Source organism: Puma concolor, chromosome A1, assembly GCF_028749965.1.
Source record: "Puma concolor isolate L17-30 chromosome A1, mPumCon1.1.hap2, whole genome shotgun sequence".
Classification (NCBI taxonomy): Eukaryota; Metazoa; Chordata; class Mammalia; order Carnivora; family Felidae; genus Puma; species Puma concolor.
This window is the reverse complement of record NC_141667.1, coordinates 90,532,511-90,559,534: the sequence shown is the minus strand read 5'-3', so window position 1 is coordinate 90,559,534 and position 27,024 is coordinate 90,532,511. Positions and strand designations below refer to the sequence as shown.

The 27,024-nt window shown below is 38.4% G+C and overlaps 1 protein-coding gene across 2 annotated transcripts in view; it reads left to right on the top strand.

Moving 5' to 3' along the window:
- The first annotated feature begins 5,860 nt into the window (after positions 1-5,860).
- RASA1 (RAS p21 protein activator 1) overlaps positions 5,861-27,024 on the top strand; it is a 110,820-nt gene continuing 89,656 nt past the window's right edge. The window contains exon 1 of one of the 2 annotated variants that reach the window (XM_086697277.1): positions 5,861-7,037. In XM_086697277.1, the coding sequence (XP_086553403.1) occupies positions 6,523-7,037 (515 nt within the window). In that variant the 5' untranslated portion in view covers positions 5,861-6,522. The remainder of the gene's footprint in view (positions 7,038-27,024) is intronic. The other variant, XM_025924799.2, reaches the window with a different exon arrangement.

Genomic DNA, 27,024 nt, shown 5'->3' with positions numbered 1-27,024 from the left:
TTTCTTTGACCCTCACCTGTGACACTCTCAGGTAGATTCTGTGTTGTCTCCCAGAGCTCCCTGGTGGGAATGAGCCTCAGTTGCTATTAAAGCTGCTCATTAACACATCCTGTTCTAGCTTTCTTCCCTTCCCTATTGTCTTTCTGAAACTTGCTGTGATCACCTCCCAATAAATGACTTAACGCTCAAGTCTTACTCAGATTCTGCTTCTGGAGAAGCCCAAACTAAGATACCCTGTCAGCAAACTGAGGCCAATTTTTAAAAAATCTGTGGCAGGGGCACCTTTGTGGCTCAGTTGGTTGAGTGTCCGACTTCAGCCCAGGTCATGATCTTGAGGTTCATAAGTTCAAGCCCCACATCGGGCTCTCTGCTGTCACCCTGTCAGTGCAGAGCCAGCTTCAGATTCTCTGTCCCCCTCTCAATGCTCCTCCTCTGCTTGCACTCTCCCCAAAATAAATAAATATAAAAAAAATCTATGGGAAAATAAAAAGGACATAATATATGATGAACGTTTCGTGAAGCGAAATTTATGTAATTCAAAAGACTTTTCTCTTTCTGGAAATTATTTCCTTCCCTTTATTTTTCTCCTTCCCTCCCCACCCCTCTGCCTTTCTTTCTGCCTTGAAATGTCCTTTCCTTTTAGGAAATAAAGTGGTAGGAAATAGTAGTTAGTAACAACAATGCAACCAAAAGTTAGCAATCCTAACGATTTAATAGTCTCTCAATGTTTGTTGAATCCAGAAATCTGGAAATCACTACCTTTTTTTTTTTTTTTTTTTTTTTTTTTTTTTAAATTTTTTTTTTTTCAACATTTATTTATTTTTGGGACAGAGAGAGACAGAGCATGAACGGGGGAGGGGCAGAGAGAGAGGGAGACACAGAACTGGAAACAGGCTCCAGGCTCTGAGCCATCAGCCCAGAGCCCGACGCGGGGCTCGAACTCACGGACCGCGAGATCGTGACCTGGCTGAAGTCGGACGCTTAACCGACTGCGCCACCCAGGCGCCCCATCACTACCTTTCTATGTGTTATATTTCACTGTTATTTTAACAATTAGATAAGGAAGGAAAAGAAAGTTTAAAGAAAAAGTGTTGTGTTAAGATAACAGGTAAAGTTGAAAATTTCTTCAAAGGGACATGAATTGAGAAATAATTGTAGTTAGAAATATTTAAGAAAGGTAGTTTTAGTTTTGTAAAGTTATATTACTCACAATTTCTTCTGATGTACTTAAAACTCTTGCCTTATTTTATCTGTAATTAACTCAAGGCCACACTTAACCTTTTCATTGTATACTTATTTTAAAGACTATTAAAGAGGCGCCTGGATGGTCCATTTGGTTAAGCATCCAACCCTCGATTTTGGTTCAGGTCATGATCTCCCCTTTGTGAGATCCAGCCCTGTGTTAGGTTCCATGCTGAGTGTGGAGCATCCTTAAGATTCTCTCTCTCTCCCTCTCTCTGCTCCTCCCCTGCTCGCATACATGCATTATCTCACAAAATAAGTAAACAAACATTGAAAAAAATAAAAACTATTAAAGAAGTTTGTATATTCAATGTGCTAACTGAATTTAGAGATGGAGGGGTTACCAGGAGATTTTTAGGTAGACTTAAGAATGCAGTGAGTGAGAGATTTTGTAGAACTCCTAAAGCGAAGAGGCCAAAGATTAGTTGGATTTCACGATGGTGCTTAAGGTGGTATTTAAATTGTGGCTGACACGGGAAAAGAATGGGAGTGTAAATAGGAGGAAAATATGGACCAGAGTCTTACTCATCCTGACTCTCCCATTTCCCTTTCCTCAAAACCATTATACTTCCTTTTTTCTTTTACTTCTCCCATAGGGAACTATCATGTAAAGGAACCAAAGTGCAGTCAGGTGATACAGAAATATTTCTGGTTAGAGGAAAATAGTAGCCAAAGAAAAATAGACTGGAAATAATAAAAGAGGAGTATTGCTAATAAAGAATAAATAAAAATCAGCCAAATAAAGACAGTAGAATAAGAATAAACTAATAAAAATTAAAGACATTTATTCTTCTTGCAAGAGAAGGAACATTTAGATCCAACTGCTCTAAGTTCCTTTAGTCATCAGAAGAAGGCTTCTGATAATTTTCTTTGAAGTGTATTTTATAGCCTCAGAGATCTTACTATGCTCTAAATTCTTCACAGTGTTTATAATTTTCATAAATCTTATTTAGTTAATATGCCACATACTGTAATCTCTGCAGAACTATTTACTTTTTAGTCAAAATAATTTCCTTTAACCTCTGTCTCCTCAATGTTATTTTCTCACAACATCTCCCTAATAAGGAAAAATGTGCTCTTGAAGATTCTAAGATGAGGTCAGCAAATGCAGTAGGAATATTAGGGGTTAGGAGTAAAAGCTTCTTTCCAAAATTTTTTGGGTCAATGGAACCTTTTGGTATTATTTAGATAAACTTGGAAGCCTATTTGTATAGCTGAGGATGTGCTAGGGCATGAAACACAATTTGGGATTGTTCAAACACAGCTGTAAGCTCTTTCTTACTTCTTGATCAGTTTTCCCCTCAGAAACAACTCATATATTTGTACTAAACCCCTTGAGGTTCTCTATAATTATATAACTGCCTAGAATGACCTTTTTACAGGTATCAAAACTGAAAAATATGTTGGAATGTATTACATTCATATTTAAGTTGCCAATAAAATCAGAATGAGACAAATTCATTTTCTAAAAATTAAATGTTCAGATTCTTTTCACCCACAAGTCTTTGCCCAGCATTTTTGATTATTTATTTTTCACTAAATACTATATTTAATTCAATATCTGGATAACTTTTCTAAAATCACAGATATCAAAGATTGTTTTACTAAAGCTAAATGTTATTTTGAATTTTCCTCTTTTGTAATTTGTTCTTTTTTTCAGTACCTCCTTGTTTAATATTATCTGTAAATTTAATTAACAGACTGTTTACTTCCCTTTGTTAACTGATGTTACATAACACCACATCTGACACCAATTGCTGCAGAATCCCTGTAATGCCTCTCTCCACATAGGTATTTCATATATTTTTTTTAAAGTTGTTCTTCAGTTTTTGACTCACGAAACTTTAAGGACTTTGACTCATGAAAGCTCAAGGAGTCAAGAAATACAGGGGCCTGGAAGAAAAGAAAAGGAAACCCAGAAACAGAAACTGAGGGAGAAATACATAGGAGCAAAGAGAACATGAGACCACAAATGAGAGAAGGGCAGAAGGTCAAGGTGAATAGAAAAAGAAAAAAAAGGCAATAGACAAAAATAAGGTATAAACATTTAACCCTTCTATAAAAATAAAATGTCACTGAAGATGGAAGACTGACTTGAGATTCAGGAAGCACACAAGTAATAGTAAAGATCAAAGCCTAGATCTGTCCAATAAAAGGAGTATATAAGATATATGAAAATAACTCATGAATGGTAAGTGGTAGTCTCTGGATAAAAAGGACAGCACAACTCTAAGATTGAATATATGGTAAGATATTGGTATTAGGTTGATACACAGATATAGTAGGTGTTTCGTACTAATTGAGTAATTGGTATCCGAAGATGTGAGCTGATCTAATCCAGTATTTGTTAAAAGGATGGAGACCTGTTCAAAGCTGTTGACATGGATGTCTAGCACTGGGCTAGGCAGTAGAACACATATTGTATTTGCAGTCTAGCTTTGTAGATACATAAATCTAAAAGTAACTAGAAAACGATGTGACTCAGTGTGTAATTGGTGTTGGCTGATTAAATATTGGCTTTTAATTGCTAAAGAGTTTCAAAAGGGGGAAGAAGACAATTCTGCAAATTAGAATAGTGAGCTTGACTTGGAATCTTAGGCGCATACAGAAGAAGTATGAGCACTCAGAGATCTGTGATAACAAGAGCTGGTCATAACTTGCCAGTCCAGTGCCCTACATTCAAAGGCTGTTGTGGGTAATTGGGGTGGGAGTGTTGGAGGACTGAAGTGGTAATTCACTGTGGCTTTCAAGCACAGGCTACATGAAAATTTGTTGGCAGTTGGTGGAATATGCACTTTGAAGTTCTCTTCTTACTTTGAGGGTCTAAGTTTAAAAGAAAAAGAAAAACTGTTCTCACGGAGGCCACTGTAAGAAGTAGGACCAAAATTATTAAGTATTATGGAATTACTTCATTTTGCATTTTCTCATTTCCCAACCTCCTTTCTAGAATAGTCCAGGGCTTAGCAACACAATACCTATTTCTGTTATCCACCTACCTAATGAATGGCATTGAGTTGGCTTTCTCATCTATTCTTCTTTGTTTCAGAACCATTTTTTAGGTATTGCATACCTCCTTCTTGATTAGCATACTATAGTATAGTGGTTCTTAAATGTGTAAACTTGGAGAGCCTAGTAAAAGATTCCTGTGATTTCTGATTCAGAGGGTCTGGGATGGAGCCAAGAATTTGTGTTTCTAACAAGTTCCTGGGATAATGCTGGTCTAAGACCACTTTTGTGACTAATCCATCTTTGCTCTCACAAGTGGTATGCTGTATAAGAGTAAGCACAATGAAGAAGTCCTCAGGATTACTTTCTAATCAACTTAGCCACTAATTTGGCAAACAGTGCTTATGCAAACTTATATAGTAAAGGAAAATATCTTGTGCATACCTTGCCACCTCTTTTAGTGGTCTTTTCCTTTTTTCCTGGGCCTCTGTTATAGCCCCTACCCATCCCCTTCCTTATGTGCTCCTCTCTTGGTTTGATCATCGTTGGCAGAGAAAACATCCATCTCAAAGACCAATATTTAAAGGTATTTAATGTGGGATTCCTTCTGAGAGAATTAAAAAACAAAACAGTATCATTTGCCAAAGGGCAAATTGCATATACTGTAATTTCAAACAATGGTAATGATTCCTCCATTTTTTGCATGCATGAGATAGTTTATATATAGTCCAGCATGAAAGACAAAACAAACCCCATCTTTCTGGCTATATTTAGGGTGAGAAAACAGTTTATTGATAATTTTTGAAGCTATGCATAATTGTATATGGCACTTTGGAACCTTGGTATTTGCCTGGTTCAAGGTTCTCTATGCTTCACATGTGCATTGTGGAGCGTGCCCCGCTGTGTTCTGCACGCAAATGAACGTCTTCCCTCCTCTCCACGCCACATTAGTACCCAACATACCTGCGATGGCACTGGTGTGTGTGTTCGGCGGGAATAGAGACAGAGAGGTATGACAGGAGAGATGGCGATTGTGGGAAAGAAAACAAAATGTGTAGTCTCAGAAATCGCACTTTACAACTATTATTTCCACCAAAATTTTTAGGTCACCCCATATTACTTCCCTATTTCGTTTGAGTTTCAGAACGTAGTTTAAAATTTCATTTTATTTTTTAATATGGAATGCAACGAAAACAAAAAAACAATTAATAGCACTGCCTCGAAATTCGAGGCAATCCCTCATCCCCGGGCTTCGCGTCCGGTTTCTGCACCGCTGGGTAAAGGTGTTTTTTTCTAGCAGTCAGGAAGCAGAGAACTGGCTTCGCGGCATCTTCCTTTCCCTTTTCCTCGGTTCCTTCCTCTCCACCCCTCCTGGTCCCTCCTTTCTCTCCTGCTTTCACAGTGCAGCACGGCCGCGTGCTCGGGTACCCACTCCTCCCCTCCGCCCATCAAACAAAACCCAGAGAGGCAGGCGCGCCCTGCCGCCGGCGACACCCACGGGAGAAACGGCCACACCACCACACGCTCGTACCACAGCGAAACAGTGAGCACGGCCGCGCAGCGCGCGTCCCCGCCGCTTCCTTCCCTCCCGACGCTTCCTTTTCCTCCCTCGAGTCCCAGCGCCCTCACCCCCGCGCCAGGAGCGCGCCTGCGCAGAAGTTGCCCTCGCCCTCCTCCCCCGCCCTTCCTTCCCTCGGCTCCTCCACTGGTGCCCCGCCTTCCTTTCTCTCTAGTCGGTTTCACTGAGCACTCGAGGTTGGGAGCAGTTCAGTCGATTTCCCCGCTACCCCGCCCCCCTTCCTCTTGGCTCCCCACCCCTCCCATCTCCAGCCCCGTGGAGGATGAAGCGGCTGCAGTGGCCCCAGCCCCAGCAGCGGCACCGGCGGTGGCTGCGGTGGGGGTGGCCGGAACTAGGGTGGTGAAGAAGCGGTGGCGGTGGCGGCGGCGGTGGCTGAAGGAGCGGCAGCCGCCCCAGCCGCTTCCTCTGTGCTTCCCTTCCTCTTTAGTGCAGCCAGGAAGTTTTTCACTTCTGTGCATGTGTGTGTGTGTGTGTGTGTGCGTGAGTGTGGGTGTGTAAGGTGAGGGCTTGGGGCGGCGTTTGTGCAGGCGTTGAGTTTTTTGCCCACTTCGCTTCCCGTAACCCGGGCAGCTCCGGAGCCGGGGCTGTGGCCCAAGGAGGGGGCGCGGCGGCGGGCTCTCTCCTTTTGTTGTTGTTTCCTCCGCCTGGGGAGCTGAAGGGGGGACGCGCCTGGGTGGGGCGGCTCGGAGCCCGGGCCTGGTGGCCCCCGGGGCTCCCGGGCGAGCTGGGTAGGGCAGAGTAGATCGGGCTTCAACATGATGGCGGCCGAGGCCGGCAGTGAGGAGGGCGGCCCGGTGACCGCCGGGGCAGCAGGAGGCGGCGCAGCCGCGAGCTCGAGTGCCTATCCGGCAGTATGTAGGGTGAAGATACCCGCGGCCCTGCCTGTGGCTGCCGTACCCTATCCTGGGCTGGCGGAGACCGGAGTAGCCGGGAACCTGGCTGGCGGAGCCGCTTTGGGGTCAGGGTTCCTGGGAGCCGGGTCTGTGGCAGGGGCAATGGGGGGAGCCGGACTGTCAGGGGGAGGTGCTGCCGCTGGCGTGGCTGGCGCCGCTGCCGGACTTGGAGGAGAGATGGGTCTCGCCAAGGGGACCACTTCGTTGCCTGCTGAGACCTTCGGGGCAGGCGGCGGATTCCCTCCTCTGCCGCCTCCTCCTCAGCTGCCCCCTTTGGGCGCCGGCCTGGGAACGGTGGACGAAGGTGACTCTCTGGATGGACCAGAATACGAGGAAGAAGAGGTCGCCATCCCGTTGACTGCTCCTCCAACTAACCAGTAAGTCAGGACAGCTGTTCAGGGACTGGGGAAGCTGGCTCCTGGAAAGAAGTGGGAAAACCTACCTCGTTCTTTCAGCTGTGATTTGTTTTGAAAAGTTTTGAAGCTTCAGGTTCCGCGCGTAGGAATTTAATTTGATAACTCATCTTCCCTGCGGGCATACTCCCTGGCGTCTTTGTATATTTATTGTTACTCTGGGAAGAGGTAAAGTTTTTAAGATGAGAAGCATGGGGAAAATGTGTATCCATTGAGAACCGGATATAGTTCTGCCCCTTCCAAATTTAGGTGGCGTCCTGGGATTGAGCTGAGCTTGCAGCTGCCAAGGCAGTCGGAGTTTGTATTAACCTGTGTGTGTATTCCCTGTGTAATCGGGTGAAGCCCGATTATTCGTCAGAAGCTTTGAATATACAAGTATTTGAATGAGTTTTGTACTGATAATCATTCGAAACATCCATTGGTCAGAACGCTTTGTTTCTGTGGCACTGCAAATCCCCATTTATGCCAATTGAAAGCATAGCGATGCAGCAGTCTTCACATCATTTATGAAGATGTGGGTCAGCGAGAAAGGAAAGGGTTCTGTGAATTACAGGTGTGATTAAGGGCCTATCCAATAACGTCTGTAACTTAGGCTGAGGAATTCCCATTTATTATTAGTGTAATCTTTTACAGTTGAGACTTTGTAAGTACAGTTTTGAAGTAAAATAAAATTAAAAGTGTGCTTCTCTTCAACACTTTGTTGGTGACCAGTACAGTGTTATATTTGACAATTAGTTTTGACAGAATATTGCTGAACACATAGGGCAAATGGCTTTTTCAAATAGTGAGTACATTTCCCTTCGTCAGTGAACATAGGTATGTATTTATAAAGGTGGACCTTGATGGGAGGAAAATGTTGATGGTAGTAAATAAATAAAAAGTGGTTAATGATAGCAAAACTTTTTATATAGATCACTCAAGTAAGTATTAATTGACCTTTAGAATTTTGACACCCTTAGTGTTTCAGAAAAAAAAGATTTGGTTCGTATGTTGACATTCACTATGGACAATTGAAAGGTTTGTTTGTTTTGGATAAGCTTTGGAGGATTTGGAAGGGACTTAAAAAATGAATTAGAAAAAGATTCTGTAATACTAATCCATTTTTGACTTCAGGCTACTTCTTTTGATACTTAAGGTGGAAAAGTAAAATTAGCCTTATTTTTGTCAGCCACGATATAGCAGTATTGTATATTTTTCATATTGTTAAATGAGAATTTAATTTTTTTGTCTGGTTTTATTCCAACTTGCCATACTATGTCTTTGTTTTATAGACTTCTGAAGGTGTTCTGGAAGTGTGAAAAATTTGAATTTTACAGCACTGTTTACACACCTCCAAGCCTTTTTGAAAGAATCAAATATTTAGGTGCCCATACATTGCTCAGCACTGCAGTTATAATAAAGTGCAACTTTGCATACTGAAATAATATAGGCTTATGCTAGTGTTCATAACGGAATTGCATTAGGCATATTCAGTGTATTCTAAATTTTTTTAAAAAAGAATTTTGTAGAACAGTTTTAGTTTCACAGCAAAATTGCATAGAAAATAATATAGTGTTCCCATTAAATTGATAACAATAAACATGAATGAGTACTTAGGAAAATTTGTGTTTGTGAGAAGTCCATTGTGTGAGATTTCCATCATTATTAGTATGTATTTGGGAATAAAAATATTTGTATGACTATTGAGAAATGTTCATGTTCTAAAAAGTATCCTCCATTTCTCCTACGTTTTTTAAATTTGTCACTGAGAAGTACAAATTTCCCTCTTTTCTTTATCTTAGATATCAGCCCAGAGTCACTGGAGGCAATACAGTGTAGTGGTTAAGCGTGCAAATTCTGAAGTTAGACAAGATTTGGGTTGGAATCCTGACTCTGCCACTTATAGCTGTGTGATCTTGGAAAGGTTAGTTTCCCCACCTGTAAAATAGGGATAATAATGGTACCTCCATCATATGGTCATCTTTAAGGTTTAATGAGAACCCAGAAGTTTTCAGCATAGTGCCTGGCGCATAGTAAGTGTTCAATAAGTAGTATCCCTAAATAACAGTAATATTTTTTTATTGTCATTAAATTGCCTACTAATTCTGTTGGTACAGGGACTCCCTCACTAATCGTTACTTTAGAGAATGGTTTGAACTCCAGAGGCCTATGTACCATGATTAATTATTTTAAAAATTATGACCTTTTTTTTTTAATGTTTATTTTTGAGAGAGGGGCAGAGAGGGGGGCAGAGGATCCCAAGTGGGCTCTGTGCTGAGAGCAGAGCAAACTGTGAGATCATGACCTGAGCTGAAGTTGGATGCTTAATCAACTGAACTATCCAGGCACCCCTAAAAATTATGACTCCTTAAGGCTTCCAATAGATTAAGTAGGTTTGGAGATGAAGTTCAGGTCTTTTCTATAAAGTTCTATTTTAAATTGAAGCAAAAACTTTAATGATTTGGTTAAATAATGTCAAATCTTTTGTAAAGCTATTGAAGAAATGTTCTTGGACTAAATTAATATTTGTTTACTAGTGACTGGTCACCTTAGTTATTGGATAGCATGATATTAAGGAGGTTCGGGTCATAGGTTTGAGTCCATAGTAGTTTGTTAGAGTAGGATTCCCTGGTCACAGTATTCAACCGTGTATCCAGCTAGTTTGGTGCTGTTGGTCGCAAGAGAGTCAAATGACAATATGTAGATAGACAAGTACAGATATATTAATGCCATTCATATTTTGTACCTTGTTTTTCTGTGCATGGTGAATCATTGTCTCATGTGTATTACTGAGCATTTACATAAGTTGGGGTAAGGCTGGAGAAGTTTGTATAATTTTAACTATTACATTTATTTGAATATTTTGTTTTCACAAGTTTTGAGGAAAAATTAAAAAGCAATGAAATTCTCCCTGTGTATTTTTTGCTATAGAAGGTGCTGTATCTAAAACTAACACATTTCCTTTTCAAGAGAGAGAAAAGTTAAAGGAGTTTGTCACTGGTAGGCCTTATGATTTTATGACCTGCTCTTAGTGGCCTTGGTTATTTTTTACCTCTTCTCTAGAGGTTAGGGGTGACAGTAAAGGAGCATTGTTCCCTTAGTCCACCTTCAATTTTATGTAGAGACTTCTTAAATTTTTATTTTATGTTTCAGAGAAAGAGCATGCACACATGTGAGCAGGGCAGGGACAAAAGAGAGGGAGAATCTTTTTTTCTTTTAATTTTTTTTAATGTTTATTTGTTTTTGAGAGAGAGGGACAGACAGATCACAAGTGGGGGAGGGGCAGAGAGTGATGGGGACATAGAATCAGAAGCAGGCTCCAGGCCCTGAGCTGTCAGCTCCGACTTGGGGCTCAAACTCATGAACTGTGAGATCATGACCTGAGCTGAAGTCAGATGCTCAACTGGCTGAGCCACCCAAGCACCCCAGAGAGAGAGAATCTTAAGCAGGCCTCGTGCCCTGAAGCTGGGCTCAATCTAAGGACTCATGACCTGAGCCGAAAAATCAGGAGTTGAATGGTTAACTGACTGGGCCACCCAGCACCCCCTACATGTAGAGATTTTAAACTGTCACCTGCAGTAGCAGGATGCCCTTGGAATGAATCCAGTCCACAGATCTGTATTGCATGCTTTTGGTGTAGTTGGAACATTAGTAAGTAGTTGCTACCATTTAAAAAATAGGAAGACGTCACATTTAAGAAGTCTTAGTTTCTAGGGGCGCCTGGGTGGCGCAGTCGGTTAAGCGTCCGACTTCAGCCAGGTCACGATCTCGCGGTCCGTGAGTTCGAGCCCCGCATCAGGCTCTGGGCTGATGGCTCAGAGCCTGGAGCCTGTTTCTGATTCTGTGTCTCCCTCTCTCTCTGCTCCTCCCCCGTTCATGCTGTGTCTCTCTCTGTCCCAAAAATAAATAAACGTTGAAAAAAAAAAAAATTAAAAAAAAAAAAAAAAAAAAGAAGTCTTAGTTTCTAGCACACTTCCAAAATCACAGGATTTGGGGCTCCTTAGTTGCTGTTCCTGTTTGAGAGCAGATTGCCAGAGCTGAGTAATGGTTGCCCCTTTTAGGTGAGTTCGGAGCTCTAGTTTGCGGTAGTCTCTGAGGCTTGCTTTGCCTTTGGGATTATGTGCCTAGCATGTGGCATGGATCTTTCCTTGGACTTAATATGCCGGCTTGTCAACCCTGAAACTTGAAGGAAGAGGAAATAAGGAATGTTAACTGGTACCTTTCTTTTCTTTGAAAAAAACATCCATCTCTACAAAAATAAAATCATAATTAAGCCAAATAATTATTAGAGGTTAATGTTAGGACATGTAGTATTTATTAACTTTGTCACTAATTGCATTATAACCATGGGTGAGTCATTTTTTCTTAATAAACTTAGGGGTGAGAATTGCAGAGATTAGTTATGTACAGAGCGGTTGCTGACGAGGACCCAGATATTTTTTACAATATTTGTATGAATAGTAGAGCAGTGTAGTAGGTGCTTAATTTAAGGGATAAAAAAATGAGTTGGATGCCTTTTTCTCAAGTCTCTCTTTCTGGGCAGTTATAGATCTAGTAGGAAGTTAAGTAAACCAACTACTCTGATTCAGGCTAGATTAAGATAAATATCATGAGCGAAGTATGAGCCAAGAGTCATGGGCTTTAAAAGAATAAGAAATTTATATAATTAGGGTCAGTAAGTCTTTGAGGAAAAGTAGCAAGTGTGTTATCCTGGCTGCTTAATTTATTTTCTAAACATGACCTTTTTGGTCCCCACTCTCTTTGCCTAATGATTATATCAGGTAAAAAAGACTTAAAGGTTAAATGAGTATAAACTTTTGGCCCCAAGAGAAGAGTCTGTCCTACTGAACTCTTAATTACTTACCTGTGGTCTGGAAGGGGATTGAAGGAGGTGTCTGTAGTTACTGGGAATACAGAGCACGGCCAAAGGCTGGAATTGGTTTGGGTCATTGATAGGTACTTTGGGGAAATTAGGAAAGCATTATTGACAGAGATAAAAAGAAAAAGGACAGTTGTAAATTAGGAAGAAGAAAGGGAAAGCAAAATGCAGGCCTTTCTGGTTGCTTTACTCTTGTCTTTTTACTGGCCTTTAGGGGGATGACAGACTGCCTTTAAGAGCAGCTCTAATACCCAGAAACAATACCTTGGTAGTGGTGAGGGGGACTTATGACAGTATTAATGATAACTGTTACTACTGCTGACATTTTTTGGTTGCTTACTACCAAACAAGAACTGTTCTAATTGGCTTACATGTGTTGGTTTAGTTATATATTGCTTCACTCCAAAACTAAATGTTTATTTGTTCTTGATTCTAAAGTTGGCAAGGCTTGATGGGGACTGCTGCATGTGTCATTTGTTGGCTATCATATCGAAGGTGGCTTCTTAATGATGCCTTAGCTGGGACGGCTAGAACAGCTGATGGATAGCCGGGACTATGGCTGCCTCTCTCCTTGTATACCCTTCATGCAGCCTTCCCCCTTAATTAGCTTGAGCTTCTCTACAACATGGCAGCTGGGTTTTGCGAGGGAGCATGTCAAGAGGGCAAGCCTCATTGTGCCAACACGTATCAAGTCTCTGTGTTCTTCAGTGTTTGCTGATGTTCCAGTGGCCAGTGCTAATAAACATGACCCAGTTTAGAGTTAGTATGGGTGGGACTGCATCACTACCGGGAGGTGAGATTTGTTGAGGGCCTCAAAGTAACAGCCTACTTCGTATGTTACTCATTTACATGTAATACAGATAATACTAGGATAGGAGTGGTGAGGAATGAAGTGGGAGAAAGGGCAAGTACTTAGAAGTTCTTCCCTTAGGCTTGATGTGGTAAATTGTCTTTCATTAAATGATTCAGATAGCCTCACAGTAGATTTTGCTTCTGACCACCATTATCTTAATTTTAAAGCAAGTTATGGAGAATGGATGCTATTATCGCTCATTGTCTGAATGTTCAGTGTATGTATGGTAGGTGTATCATCTTGAAATCACCTGCAGTACATTTCAATTGTGGGCTAAGTTAGAAACAGTTATCAGATACAATTTACTGGTAACTTCTCCCTATGTGTAATCATTATCTCAACAGGATTTGGGGCATAATTTTAGGCATTTCAGTTATTTTTGTGAATAAAACAATGAACATTTTAGGGGGCAGAAATATAAAAGAATGTACAGTCTACTTGAAAGATGAGGCATTAATGACAGAGACATAAGATGAGAAAATTAATCTTAAAGATGTGTGGTACAGATACATTTTTCAAATTAGGAGATAGTTGTGGAAGGGTTTAAAGAATGAAAGTATCTGAATGAATAAATTGAAATTTCATACTGTAATCCTCTTAGTGGAGTTTTACAGAAAGTTTGATTAGTTTTTGTAGTATTGTTTATTTGATATTATAATCATAAAAGTGGTATTCATAGATACATAGTGTTTAAGTGATAGATGAAACTCTCATTTGCCGAGATGCAGAAGCAGACTGGCAGACAGCCCGTATGCAGAACTAGAGTGGTTTGGTTAAAGTCACATAGCTAGGTAGTGGCAGAACTGGCACAGAATCCAGTTCCCATAATTTTTCAGATATGTTTAGATTTGAGAAATATTTATAATGAATTTGGGTGGGGGGAGGAAGGCAGAGGCCCAGGATTGACTAGTCCTTTACTCTTTGCTGGGCACTTTACATAGATTATTTTGTTTAACTCTCACAGCTACACAATGAGAATAGATATTCTCCTCATTTTTAGTGTTCAGAAAACTGAGTGATGGAATTCTAATACAAATATTATACTTTTTCCTTTGTCTTGCCTCCTTCCATTAAGTATAATACGCACTATGCACACTCATAGAAAACATATACTTAAAGGCTGGCTGGTCACTGAGTATTATGGACTGAATTCTGTCCCATTAAAACTCCTAGGGTTGAAGCCCTAACCCCCATGTGGTGATTTATGTATAGGGCCTTTAAAGAGGTAATTAAGATTAAATGAGGTCATAACGGTGCGTCCATAATCCTGTTGGACCTTACAAGAAGGGGAAGAGATACCAGCAGTGCACATGCACAGAGAAAAGGACAAGTGAATTCACAGTGAGACGGTGGCCATCTGAAGCCAAGGAGAGTGGCCTGATTAGAAAGCACCTCTGTTTTCACTTTAACTTGGACTCAGCCTCCAGAACTGTGAGAAAATAAGTTTTTGTTATTTAAGCAATTCAGTCTGTGGTATTTTGTGAAGGCAGCGCAAGCAGCTGACTGATAGGATACACTAGATAACCCTGCCTCTTTAAAAATGGCTTTGGGTGATTTTGGAGCAGATTAGATGCACATTTACTACTTGAGAAATAAGGTCCTCAATTTTTTTTTTATTCCTATCTTTCACTGTAGAAAAGAAAAACTTCCCTTATACTTTACCTTCTTTTCTTATGTGTTAGTGATGTCTACCCTGTGTTGAAAGATGGAAAAATTATTTAAATGCATGTGTGATTATTATAGTGTGAAAAGATCCTACATATGACCATGAGTGGTAGCCAGGGAAAATCCTGTGGGGGAGACATTACTCCAGCAAAATTTCTGTATTCACTCTGTGTTCATTGTTGTATTATTCATTGTTACTTTTTCATGTATGTATACGTGCATATCTTTATTATTATTATTTTGTCTGGATGTCAATAAGATAAATTACCTGCTCAGTGTTTATCAAGCTAGATTATCAGTTTATTACAAAAGATATAACTCAGGAACAGTCAAATGGAAGAGAATCATGGGACAAGTTATGTAGAAAAGGGTACAGAGCTTCTGTGCTGTCACGGGGTATTCCACTCCTCAAACCACTCTCCCACCTCCATGTGTTCACTAACTGGAAGCTCTTTCAGTGTTACTTTTGAAATTGTCTTTCTCCTACGTATCTGTCTGAAGCTTAAGGGAGAGACCTAGAGATCTCTCTTTGTAGGTTCAACCTGCTAGACTGCATTCACAGCTAAAACGCTTGTATAATAGACCATGTCTCTTCTCCATCCATGTCTATCTATCTCCCTATTGATTTATCTCTCAGATTTTAAAATTAAACTTTTAATTTTGAGGTAATTGTGTAATTTCACATTTAGTTGGAAGAAATAATACAAAGTATGTGTCCTTCACCATTTTTCCTTAGTGGCAACATCTGGTATGACAACTAGGAAATTGACATTGATTTCGTTGGCTCGGCATACAGTCATGTGTGTGTCTTATATGTTTAGTGTGCATTTAGTTGTGTGCAGTTTTATCACATATGTAGATTTGTGTAACCATCACCTCAGTAAATATAAAGAACATTTTCATCACCACCCGGGTTCTTTGTGCTGCCTTTTTATAACCAAGCTCACCTCCTTCCTCCTCTCCCTCATCTCTAATTCCTGGCAGCCACTAGTCTGTTTTTCCTTTTGTCGCTTCAAAAAATGTTATCAAACAAAGAAACAAAACACAAAAAACTACGTTGTACAGGTGGAATCATATAGCATGCAACCTTTTAGGACTAGCATTTGTTTTTCAACATAATTCCCTCAAGATTCATTCAAGGTGTTGCATGTATCAATATTTTGTTCCTTTTTGTTTGCTGAGGAGTATTTCATGGTATGGATGTAGGACAGTTTAGCCATTCACCCTTTGGAGAACATTTGGATTATTTCCAGTTTTGATTATTAAGGGAAAAAAGCTGCTATGAACATTTGTGTTTATGTTTTCATGTGAAAAAAAAGTTTTCGTGAGTGCACTTGGCTGGATTCTGTGGTAATTGCATGTTCAGTTTTATGAGAAACTGCAAATCTGTTTTCTAGAGTGGCTGTATCTGTTTACATTCTGACCAGCAATGTATGAATGACGCAGATTCTCTATATCCTCACCAACATTTGATATGGTCATATTTTTTTATTTTAGCTATTCTCATAGGTGTTTAGTGATCTCACTATGTTTTTTGTTGTTGTTTTTTGTTTTTTTTTTTTTTTTTTGAGAGTGTGCGGATAGAGGATCTGAAGCAGGGCGTGGTGGGGGAGGCTCCCTGATGACAGCCGAGAGCCTGATGTGGGGCTTGAACACAGTAACCATGAGTTCATGACCTGAGCCCGAAGTCTGAGCCACCTGGGTGCATTGGTTGTAATTTGTATTTCTCTAATGGCTGAGGATGTTAAAAATCTTTTCATATGCTAACTTGCTATCTGTATGTCCTGTTAGGTGAAATGTTTGTTTATACCTTTTTCCCATTTTCCATATTGGGTTGTTTTATTGTTGAGTTTTGAGAATTCTAAATATTAGTCATTTGTCTGCTATGTGCAAATACTTTTTTCTGTTCGGTAGCTTGTCTTTTTTTCCTTTTAACAAGGTCTTTCTATGTGAAAAAGTTTTAAAATTTTTTTAAAGTTTATTTATTTATTTTAAGACAGTGCAAGCAGAGGAGGGGCAGAGGAAGGGAGAGAGAGAATTCCAAACAGGCTCTCATCAGGCTTGAACTCCTGAACCATGAGAAAATGACCTGAGCCGAAATCAAAAGTCAGATGCTTAACCGACTGAGCCACCCAGGTGCTCCAAAAGTTTTTAATTTTGAGGAGACTTAATTTATTAATATTTCCTTTTGTAGGTTGTGCTTTTGGAGGCAAGTCTAAGTAAGAACTCTTCACCTAGCCTAGGTCTCAAAGGTTTTCTACTATGATGTTTTATAAAAGTTTTATAGTTTAATGATTTAATGTTAAGTCCATGATCTGTTTTGATTTCATTTTTATAAGAGATAAGATGTTTAAATTGAGGTTCCTGTTTAGCCTATGGATATTCAGTTGCTCCAGCACCATTTATTGAAAAGGTAAATATCCTTCCTTTATTGAAGTGGTTTTGTACTTTTGTCAAAAATCAATTGGCCATGTATGTGTGGCTTTACTACTGGGTTCTCTGTTGAGTTCTCTTCGTTTATATGTCTCTATCTGCTAATATCACACTCTTGATTACTATAGCTGTGTAGTAAACCTTAATATCAGGTAGAGTTGTTCCTCTCACTTTTCAATATGGTTTAGTTATTCTAAGGCTTGTGTCTTTACATAAAAATTTTATAACAAGCTTATCCATATTTGCACCAAAGCATGTCCACACTTGTACAAAAACTTTGCTGAGATTTTCAAAGGAATTGTATTAAACCTATAGATCAGTTTGGGAATTGATATCTTTGCTATATTTAATGATATGCCTTCATTTTTTTAGGTCTTCCTTGATTTCTTTAATCGGTGTTTTGTAATATCAAATCCTAATGTATACTAATTGTTAAAATTATAAAAATTATAATTTTTTTTTCTCTGGAGCAATTTTGTGAATATTGTTATGTTTTTTATTTCATTTTCCACATGTTCATTACTAATACATATAAATAAGATTGATTTTTGCATTGGTCCTGTACTCTTTGACCTTGCTAAAATTACCTTTTAGTTTCTAGAGGTTTTTTTAACAGATTCCTTGGAATTTTCTACATAGACATATCAACTGCAAATAGGGACAGCTTTCTTTCTCATCTGTATACCTTTTATTTCTTATTGTGGTGGCTAGAACTTATAGTTCTGTATTGACTAGGAGTGGTGAGAGCAGACATCCTTGCTTTGTTCCTTGCCTTAGGTGGAAAGCATTTAGTATTTCATCATTAAGTATGTTTTTTTTAAATGTTTGTTTATTTTTGAGAGACAGCGCAAGTGGGAGAGGGGCAGAGAGAGAGGGAGACACAGAATCCGCAGCAGGCTCCAGGCTCTGAGCTGTCAGCACAGAGCCTGATGCTGTGCTGGGATTTGTGAACCATGAGATCATGACCTTAGCCAAAGTTGGATGCTTAACTGATTGAGCCACCCAGGCACCCCAAATATGATGTTAAGTATAGGTTTTTGGGGGGTGTAGTTGGGTAGATCCTCTATCAAGTCAAGGTAGGTCACCTGTCTGCCTAGTTTCATTGAGAGTTTTTATTATGAATGGATGCTGGATTTTGTCAAATTCTTTTTCTGACTCAATTTATATGATAGGATTTTTTTCTTTAGTTTGTTGATATTGGAGATTACGCTGATTTTTTTGTTTTAATGTTGAACCAGCTTGCGTACATGGAATACATTGCATGTGGTTTGGATGTGTAATGTTTTCACATATTGCTGGATTTAGGTTGTTAATTTGTTTGAGAATTTTTGTGTCTAAGTTCATGAGAGATACTGGCTTGCAGCTTGTGGTATCTTTGTCTTGTTTCAGTATATGGATAATACTGGCATCACAGAACGAGCTAGGACACTTTCCTTCCTTTTCTAATCGTTAGAAGAGTCTGTGAAGTATTGGTATTCTTTAAATATTTAGTAGAATTCTCTGGTGAAAACATCACAGCCTGGGATTTTTTTCTTTTGTTTTTGAGATTTAAAATTATGAATTCATTTTTTAGTGATTATAGGATTATACATAATATTTGTTTTGGTTGAATTTTGATAATACAAATGGTCCCTGACTTAAGATTTTTCGACTTTATGATGGTGTGAAAATGATACGCATTCAATAGAAACCGTACTTGGCATTTTGATTTTTTCCTGGCCTTAGCAATACGTGGTAGGATTCTTTCTCGTGATGCTGGGCAGCAGCAGTGAGTCATAGCTCCCTGTGAGCCATGCATTCACGAGGGTAAACAGCCACAACTGATACACTTAAAAAGAATTCTGTACCCTTAAAACCATTCTGTTTTTCACTTTCAGTATAGTATTCAATAAATTACATGAGGTATTATTCAACATTTTTTTTTTTCAACTTTTTTTTTTTTTTATTTTTTTTTTATTTTTGGGACAGAGAGAGACAGAGCATGAACGGGGGAGGGGCAGAGAGAGAGGGAGACACAGAATCGGAAACAGGCTCCAGGCTCTGAGCCATCAGCCCAGAGCCCGACGCGGGACTCGAACTCACGGACCGCGAGATCGTGACCTGGCTGAAGTCGGACGCTTAACCGACTGCGCCACCCAGGCGCCCCCACTTTTTTTTTTTTTAAATAAAATAGGCTTTGCATTAGATGATTTTGCCCAATTATAGGCTAATGTGTTTTGAGGATGTTTAATGTAGGGGGGCTAAGCTGTGATGTTTAGTAGCTTAGGTACATTAAATGCATTTTTGATTTATGATTTTTTTTTTTTAATTTTTTTTTTCAACGTTTATTTATTTTTGGGACAGAGAGAGACAGAGCATGAACGGGGGAGGGGCAGAGAGAGAGGGAGACACAGAATCGGAAACAGGCTCCAGGCTCTGAGCCATCAGCCCAGAGCCTGACGCGGGGCTCAAACTCACGGACCGCGAGATCATGACCTGGCTGAAGTCGGACGCTTAACCGACTGTGCCACCCAGGCGCCCCTATGATATTTTTTAACTTACAGTGAGGTTATTGGATATAGCCCTATCATAAGTAGAGGAAGGTCTGTATGTGGTTTTTGAGGAATGGATTCATTTGTTTTAATTAGTCTATTTGAGTTTGTTTATACATACATATATTTTGAAAGATTACCTTACATAGTAGAGAAAAGAGCTTTTATACCTCTATTAATGCATTCACATAGATAGTTAAATACATGAATACTTCTTTAAATTTGAATGGAAAGCAATAATAGGCCTTTTTTTTTCCTTTATAGGTTTGTATCTCCTTTCAAGAGCAGTAGTGTGTTTTTATTTTTGTTTTATTATTTTTTTTTATTTATTTTTGGGACAGAGAGAGACAGAGCATGAACGGGGGAGGGGCAGAGAGAGAGGGAGACATAGAATCGGAAACAGGCTCCAGGCTCTGAGCCATCAGCCCAGAGCCTGACGCGGGGCTCGAACTCCCGGACCGCGAGATCGTGACCTGGCTGAAGTAAGACGCTTAACCGACTGCACCACCCAGGCGCCCCGTGGCAGTAGTGTGTTTTTAAAAGCAGAGCCTTGTTAGCTTTATTTCTTGAACAATTGTGAAGAAATTCTTCCCCATTTATTTTCACTTAAGTGACTATAAGGTCACTCATTATATACATACAGTGACCTTAGTTGTTTATCCATATCACTTGAGTTTTAGCATGGCTGCCTAAGAATGGATTTAGAGGAAATTCCTAATCACTGGGTTAAATAGTGACTTTATGAAGGCTTAGCAATATTTTACTGCCTTTTAGTTCTTAGCTAAGAAAACGAATCCAGATATCTAGAGTGGAATTGCTACTGTACTTATTTATGGGACATAGTAATGCTTTTGATTGCTGGTAATAGAAATAGAATTAAAATTAGTTTTCAGTATGGTTGATCTTTGAACAATATGGAGGTTAGGGGCACTGGCCCCCCTCTCCCCCCGCCCCCAGTCAAATCGGTGTGTAATTTTGACTCCCCCAAAACTTAATTACCAATAGCCTGTTGTGAACTGGAAACCTTACTGATAACATAAACGGTACATAAACACATATTTTGTATGTTATATATATTTTATACTGTGTTCTTACAGTAAAGTAAGCTAGAGAAAATAAAACATTACTAAGAAAATCATAAGGAAGAGAAAATACATTTGCGGTACTATTCTATACTTCCTGAAAAGAATTTGCATATAAATTGACCTGTGTAGTTCAAACTGTAGTTCTTTGGAATCCTATAAAGAATTGTCTCTATTTGTCATTGCTGGCAATTAAAGGCAAGTTAATTATGATTTGATGTTTGTTTTTAGTCCTTACATAAATGTCTCTTGAAATTCAGAAGAAAGGAGCGCAGATCTCACACTGACAGGAGATTGCATCCTTTAGTTAATTCCAAAATTCCTGAATATCATCCTCAGAATGTTCTCATCATGAAACCATTTTTGATATAATTTTATTTTCTTTTAAAAATTGTTGAAGTTTTATTTATTTAGACAGAGAGAGAGAGTGGGAGGAGCCGAGAGAGAGGGAGAGAGAGAATCTCAAGCAGGCTCTGCATTGTCAGTGCAGAGCCTTATGCAGGGGTTGAACCCATAAACTGTGAGATCGTGACCTGAGCCAAAACTGAGTCAGATGCTTAACCGACTGAGCCATCCAGGTGCCACTTGATGTAATTTTATTTATTTTTTATCTAATAATTTATTTTTTATAATTAACATTCAAGTTAGTTAGCATATGCTGCAACAATGATTTCAGGAGTAGATTCCTTAAGCTGCTTACCCATTTAGCCCATCCCTCCTCCCACAATCCCTCCAGCAACCCTCTATTTGTTCTCTATATTTAACAGTCTCATGTTTTGTCTCCCTCCCTGTTTTTATATTATTTTTGCTTCCCTTTCCTTATGTTCGTCTGTTTTTTAAAATTTTTTTTCAACATTTATTTATTTTTGAGACACAGAGAGAGATGAACGCGAGTATGAGCGGGGGAGGGGCAGAGAGCGAGGGAGACACAGAATCCGAAGCAGGCTCCAGGCTCCAAGGTGGCAGCACAGAGCCCAAATGCGGGGCTCCAACCACAAACCAGGAGATCATGACCTGAGCTGAAGTCAGATGCTTAATTAACTGAGCCACTCAGGCACCCATTCATCTGTTTTGTATCTTAAAGTCCTCATATGAGTGAAGTTATATGATATTTGTCTTTCTCTGACTAATTTCGCTTAGCATAATACCCTCTAGTTCCATCTATGTAGTGGCAAATGGCAACATTTCATTCTTTTTGATTGCCGAGTAATACTCCACTGTATATATATACCACATCTTCTTTATCCATTCATCCATCAATGGACATTTGGGCTCTTTCCATACTTTGGCTATTGTTGATAGTGCTGCTATAAACATTGGGGTGCATGTGTCCCTTTGAATCAGCATACCTGTATCCCTTGGAAAAATACCTAGTAGTGCAATTGCTGGGTCATAGGGTAGTTGTATTTTAGTTTTGTGAGGAACCTCCATACTGTTTTCCAGAGTGGCTGCACCAGTTTGCATTCCCACCAGCATTGCGAAAGAGATCCTCTTTCTCCACATCTCCGCCAACATCTGTTGTTGCCTGAGTTGTTAATGTTAGCCCTTCTGACAAGTGTGAGGTGGTATCTCAATGTGGTTTTGATCTATATTGCCCCTTGATGTAATTTTAAAAGTTAATAGAAAATATCTAATATTTTTACTTTCACCTTTTTTTTTTTTTTTTAAGGAACCTATGTGATGTGATAAAAAAAAACATTTAACACTATAGTATCTGAAATCATATAGAGTCTTAATGTGCTGTAGGGTCATTAATACCTTGTAACAATATAGTATTAATATTTATGGAAGTGGTATTATTTACCTAGTGAAAAGGCCTATGAGTGAGTGCAATGAAGAAAAATTGAGATTTAATAGTTTGCAGACCTATCATGGTATGCTTTACATGCCAGGCTAAGGAGCTTGTGCATTGTAGTGTAAAATACAGAGAGGAATCCTGTTCTACTTCTCAAAATAGTTGTTCTTTTTTTAAGATTTCAGTCATTCTGGCTTTCTTTTTTTCCTCCTACTCCTATCTAAACATTTATTAAGATTGTTCTTTTCTACCTCCTAAATTGCTTCCAAACTTTTTTTTTTCTTTTTCTTTTTTTAAATCTCCTATGGCTTCAAACCCTCATTTTCTCTTTCCTCCTTTTGGAGTAGTTTGTTAATTTTCTCCTTGTCCCTCATCTCTTTTTCTGCCAAGTAATCACTCTCTTTATCAGTAACTTCCAAAATTTCTTTTATTTCATCCAAGTAAAAATTAAGAAATTCATTGTATGTTGTGATACAGAATTTATCTGTGTGTGAAATACAAAACAATGAGACCAAAACGCATGAAATATACCCTTTTTAATTACTACTTAGGATGCATTTTATTTTCTTTGTAATGCTGTTCTGTTCTACATGAACCTACTGGTAGAGAGTAACTGAATTTAACTCCAGACTCCCATTAGCATGAAGAGCTGCTTTGTATTAATTGCCAGTATAATTTTGTAAAAACAAATTTTCCCATGTTTTTTTCTTGAAACCTTTCCTTCCATGAGTCTATATCATCTGGAGAGTAGTGACTTTCAAATCTCATTTTGACCGTGACTCACCAAAAAAAAACAACCAGATTTTTACATCTGTGACCTAGTATACACATATAAACAGACATTTATAATGGAAACAAAAGTTCAATGAAAAAAATTTACCCTTACTGCCTGTGATGCCCTCTATTTGCTATTCTGTTCTCATCTTTTTCACTTAGAAAAAATGCTGATTGGACCTACAAAATGGATTTCTTGACCCAATGGCTTTTGAGACATGCAGGCTGAGACCAAAAAAAAAAAAAAAATCTTACTTTAGTATGACAGACAACACCATAGTTTTACAATATTGTATATTTCATCAATGCTATACTGTTTATTCCTTAAACCTGACCTGGTATTTTGTCTCTCCATTTACCATGTCTACTGTCTGGGGTGCCCTTTTCTCTTGAGAGTGTGACAAACTCTCATTCATTCTTCTGAATACAGCTGGAACATTACTGAAAGCTGGAACATTACTGAAACATATCAAAAATAAAGGTTTCTTCTTAAGCAGTGACAACAATGATTTCATCAAACAAATTTGAGAAGAAATGTTTTCTTAAAGAATTAAATGGCAGTATATTAATTAAATTAACATGGGGTGAATAAAAGATTTCTGGCTAGAAAGACCTAGCAGTAATGTGGTTGGTGCTATTGATATATTTAAGTAATGGAGGTTTTAGAAAATGACACTGTCATAATAGGCTCATAGAAAATGGAGCCATATTAAGGTTAATTTTGTCAATGATCATCTATATTCAGGGGATTGGGTTTTTTTAAGCCCAAAGATAAAACTTGATTGTTTCCGGTGCAGTTATTTTTTTATTATGTAAATACTTTAATTAAATATATGAATTATCTGTATCTTTTTGTCCAGATTTCATGCTCAATAAGTAGCATTCTCTACTAATTTTGTTTTGAAAAATTTCCTATCTGCAAATATCATTTACCTTTATATTTTGCTGCATTTCACTTATCTGTTTGCCTTTATACATGTATATTTCTGCTGAACTATTTGTGAGATACTTGCAGAGATCATGTTTCTTCAATCTAAAATACTTCATTTGTATTTTCTAAGAATAAGGACAGTAGCCTACATAGCCAAATATAATGAATTTAACATTAATATTCATGTTCAGGTATCTGCAGTTGTTCCTATAATGTCTTTTTATGTCTGCTAATTTTATTGTAATGAATTGCATTTGTTATGTCTCTTTAGTCTCCTTTAATCTAGAACAGTTCTCTCAACCTTTTTTTTTTTTTAAATGGCATTGACATTTTTGAAGAGTCCAGGACAGTTGCTTTGGAGAATGTGACTCAGTTTGTATTTGTTTGATTGTTGCTTCATAATTAGAATCAGGTTAAGTATTGGCAGAAATACTTCGTAGATCATGACTTTTGTACATTGTATCCAGGGGCACATGATGTCACTTGTCCTATTGATGTATAGAAGTTTGAACTTGGCTAAGGTGGATTTCATCAGATTTTGCCATTAAAAAAAGGAAATTAATAAATAATAAATACCCATTGGTTTTAGTATTCATTGATGATTTTTAACTGAATCAGTTATTACTCTGTTGTAATGGTATTATAGAATGGTGAGGGGTTTTTTTGCCCCTGTTTATTATACCTTTGAAATCTCCTAGTTGGCGGTCTTCATTACACAACCTTGTGGTAACAGTTTGGCTTCCCACTTAACAGGCTTTCTGGGGTAAAGAAAGCTGGGAAGAGAGACATGTATTTTTGTTGTTAATAGAAAAATTACTGTGGCTTCTATATTAGTCATTTATAAATTTTGTTAGAATGGATCGACAGCCTTTGTCTAATCAACTCTTGAAACTTAACTAACTTTAATTTGAGTTGCAGACCCTGCCTATTGCTATGTCATGAAGTGTCTTGGCAGCCAGCAAGTTAATTCTGCCTAGCATCCTTTTGTTTCATGTGTTTTTACAGTGACCTTGTCAAAATAATGAGATCCAGGGGGATGCATATCAGAAAAGGCATTGGATTTTATTGGCTAAGGTGATGAATAATTAATAGAAGTGCTATTTGAGTAAGACGGTGAATGATTATAGGTAAGCTTAGGTAATTTAGGTAAGTTTTGTTTTGTTTTTTTTGTTTTTTTACTAATCAACTTATTTTTCAGAGCAATTTTAAGTTAAAGGCAAAATTGAACAGGAGGTACAGAAGATTCTCATATCCTTGCCTCCACACATGTACAGTCCCTCCCACTATCAACATCCTGTATCACAGTGGTACAGTTGTTACAGTCAACAAACCTAAATTAACACATCATTATCACCCAAAGTTCGTGATTTACATTAGGAATCACTCTTGGTGCTGTGTATCTTATGGGTTTTAACAAATGTAAAGTGACATGTTTCCACCACTGTAGTATCATACAGTGGTGGAATAATTTCACTACCCTAAAAATCCTCTATGTTCAACCTAATCATCCCTTTCTCTTCACTCCACCCTCCAAATTTTGGCAGTCTTTTTACTATCTCCATAGTTTTGCTTTTTTCCAAAATGTCATAGAGTTGGAATCTCATTACAGTTTGTAATCTTTTCAGTTTGGCTACTTAGACTTAGTAATATGTATTTAAGGTTCCTATATATTTTCATTGTTTGATAGTTCATTTCTTTTTAGTGCTGAATATTATTCTATTGTCTGGGATATACCTCATTTTATGTATCCACTTGCATACTGAAGGGTGTCTTGATTGTGCCCAAGTTTTGGAATCAGTAAAGCTGCTGTAAGCATCTGTTGCAGGATTTTATAGGGACCATAAATTTTTAGTTCGTTTGGGAAAATATCAAGGAATACAATTGCTAGATTATATGGTAAGAGTATAATTATTAAGAAATCTCCAAAGTGTCTTCCACAGTTGCACCATTTTACATTCCCACCTGCAATGAGTGAAGGTTTGTGTTGTTCTACATCCTCATCAGCATTTGGGGTCAGCGTTTTGGATTTTGGCTGTTCTTTTTAAATGTTTATTTTTGAGAGAGAGAGAGAGAGAGAGAGAGAGAGATACAGACACACACAAAGTGCGAGCAGGGGAGGAGCAGAGAGAGAGGGAGATACAGAATATGAAGCAGGCTCCAGGTTTCCAGCTGTCCACACAGAGCCCGACCTGGGGCTCAAACTCACAAACCACGAGATCATGACCTGAACTGAAGTTAGATGCTTAGCTGACTGAGCCACCAAGGTGCCCCTGGATTTTGGCCATTCTAATAGGTGTCAGTCTTTTGGTTAGATTTGTATTTTGCAAATACTTTCTTTGAGCCTGTGTCTAGTGTTCTCATTCTCTTGACATTGTCTTTCACAGAGCAAAAGTTTTGAATTTTAATCAAGTCTAGCTTAGGTATTATTTCTTTTCTGGATTAAGCCTTTGGTGTTTTATTTAAAAAGTCATCACTATACCTACCCAAGGTCATCTAGGTTTTTGTAGTACATTATCTTCTAGGAGTTTTATAGTTTTGAATTTTACATTTGCATCTGTGATCTATTTTGAATTTAGATTCTTGTTTTTTTTTTTTTTTTTTTTTTTTTGCATTTGAATATACAGTTGTTCCAACACAATTTGCTGAAAAGACTATCTTTGCTCTGTATATTGCCTTTGCTCCTTTGTCTAAGACCTGTTGACTGTATTTATGTGGGTCTGTTACTAGGCTCCCTGTTCTGTTTACTTGATCTGTTTTTTTCACCAATAGCACTTTGTCTTTATTACTGTTGCCTTGCCATAAATCTTGAAGTCAAGTAATGTCAATCCTCTAAGTTTCTTCTTCTTTAATACTGAGTTGGCTACTCTGGGTCTTTTGCGTCTCCATATAAACTTTAGAATTAGTTATGACATATTTAGATATGACATCTTGACAGTATTGACTCTTCCTATCCATGGACATGGAGATAATCTCTTCATTTACTTAGCTCTCTGATTTTGTTCATCAGAGTTTTATAGTTTTCCTCATAT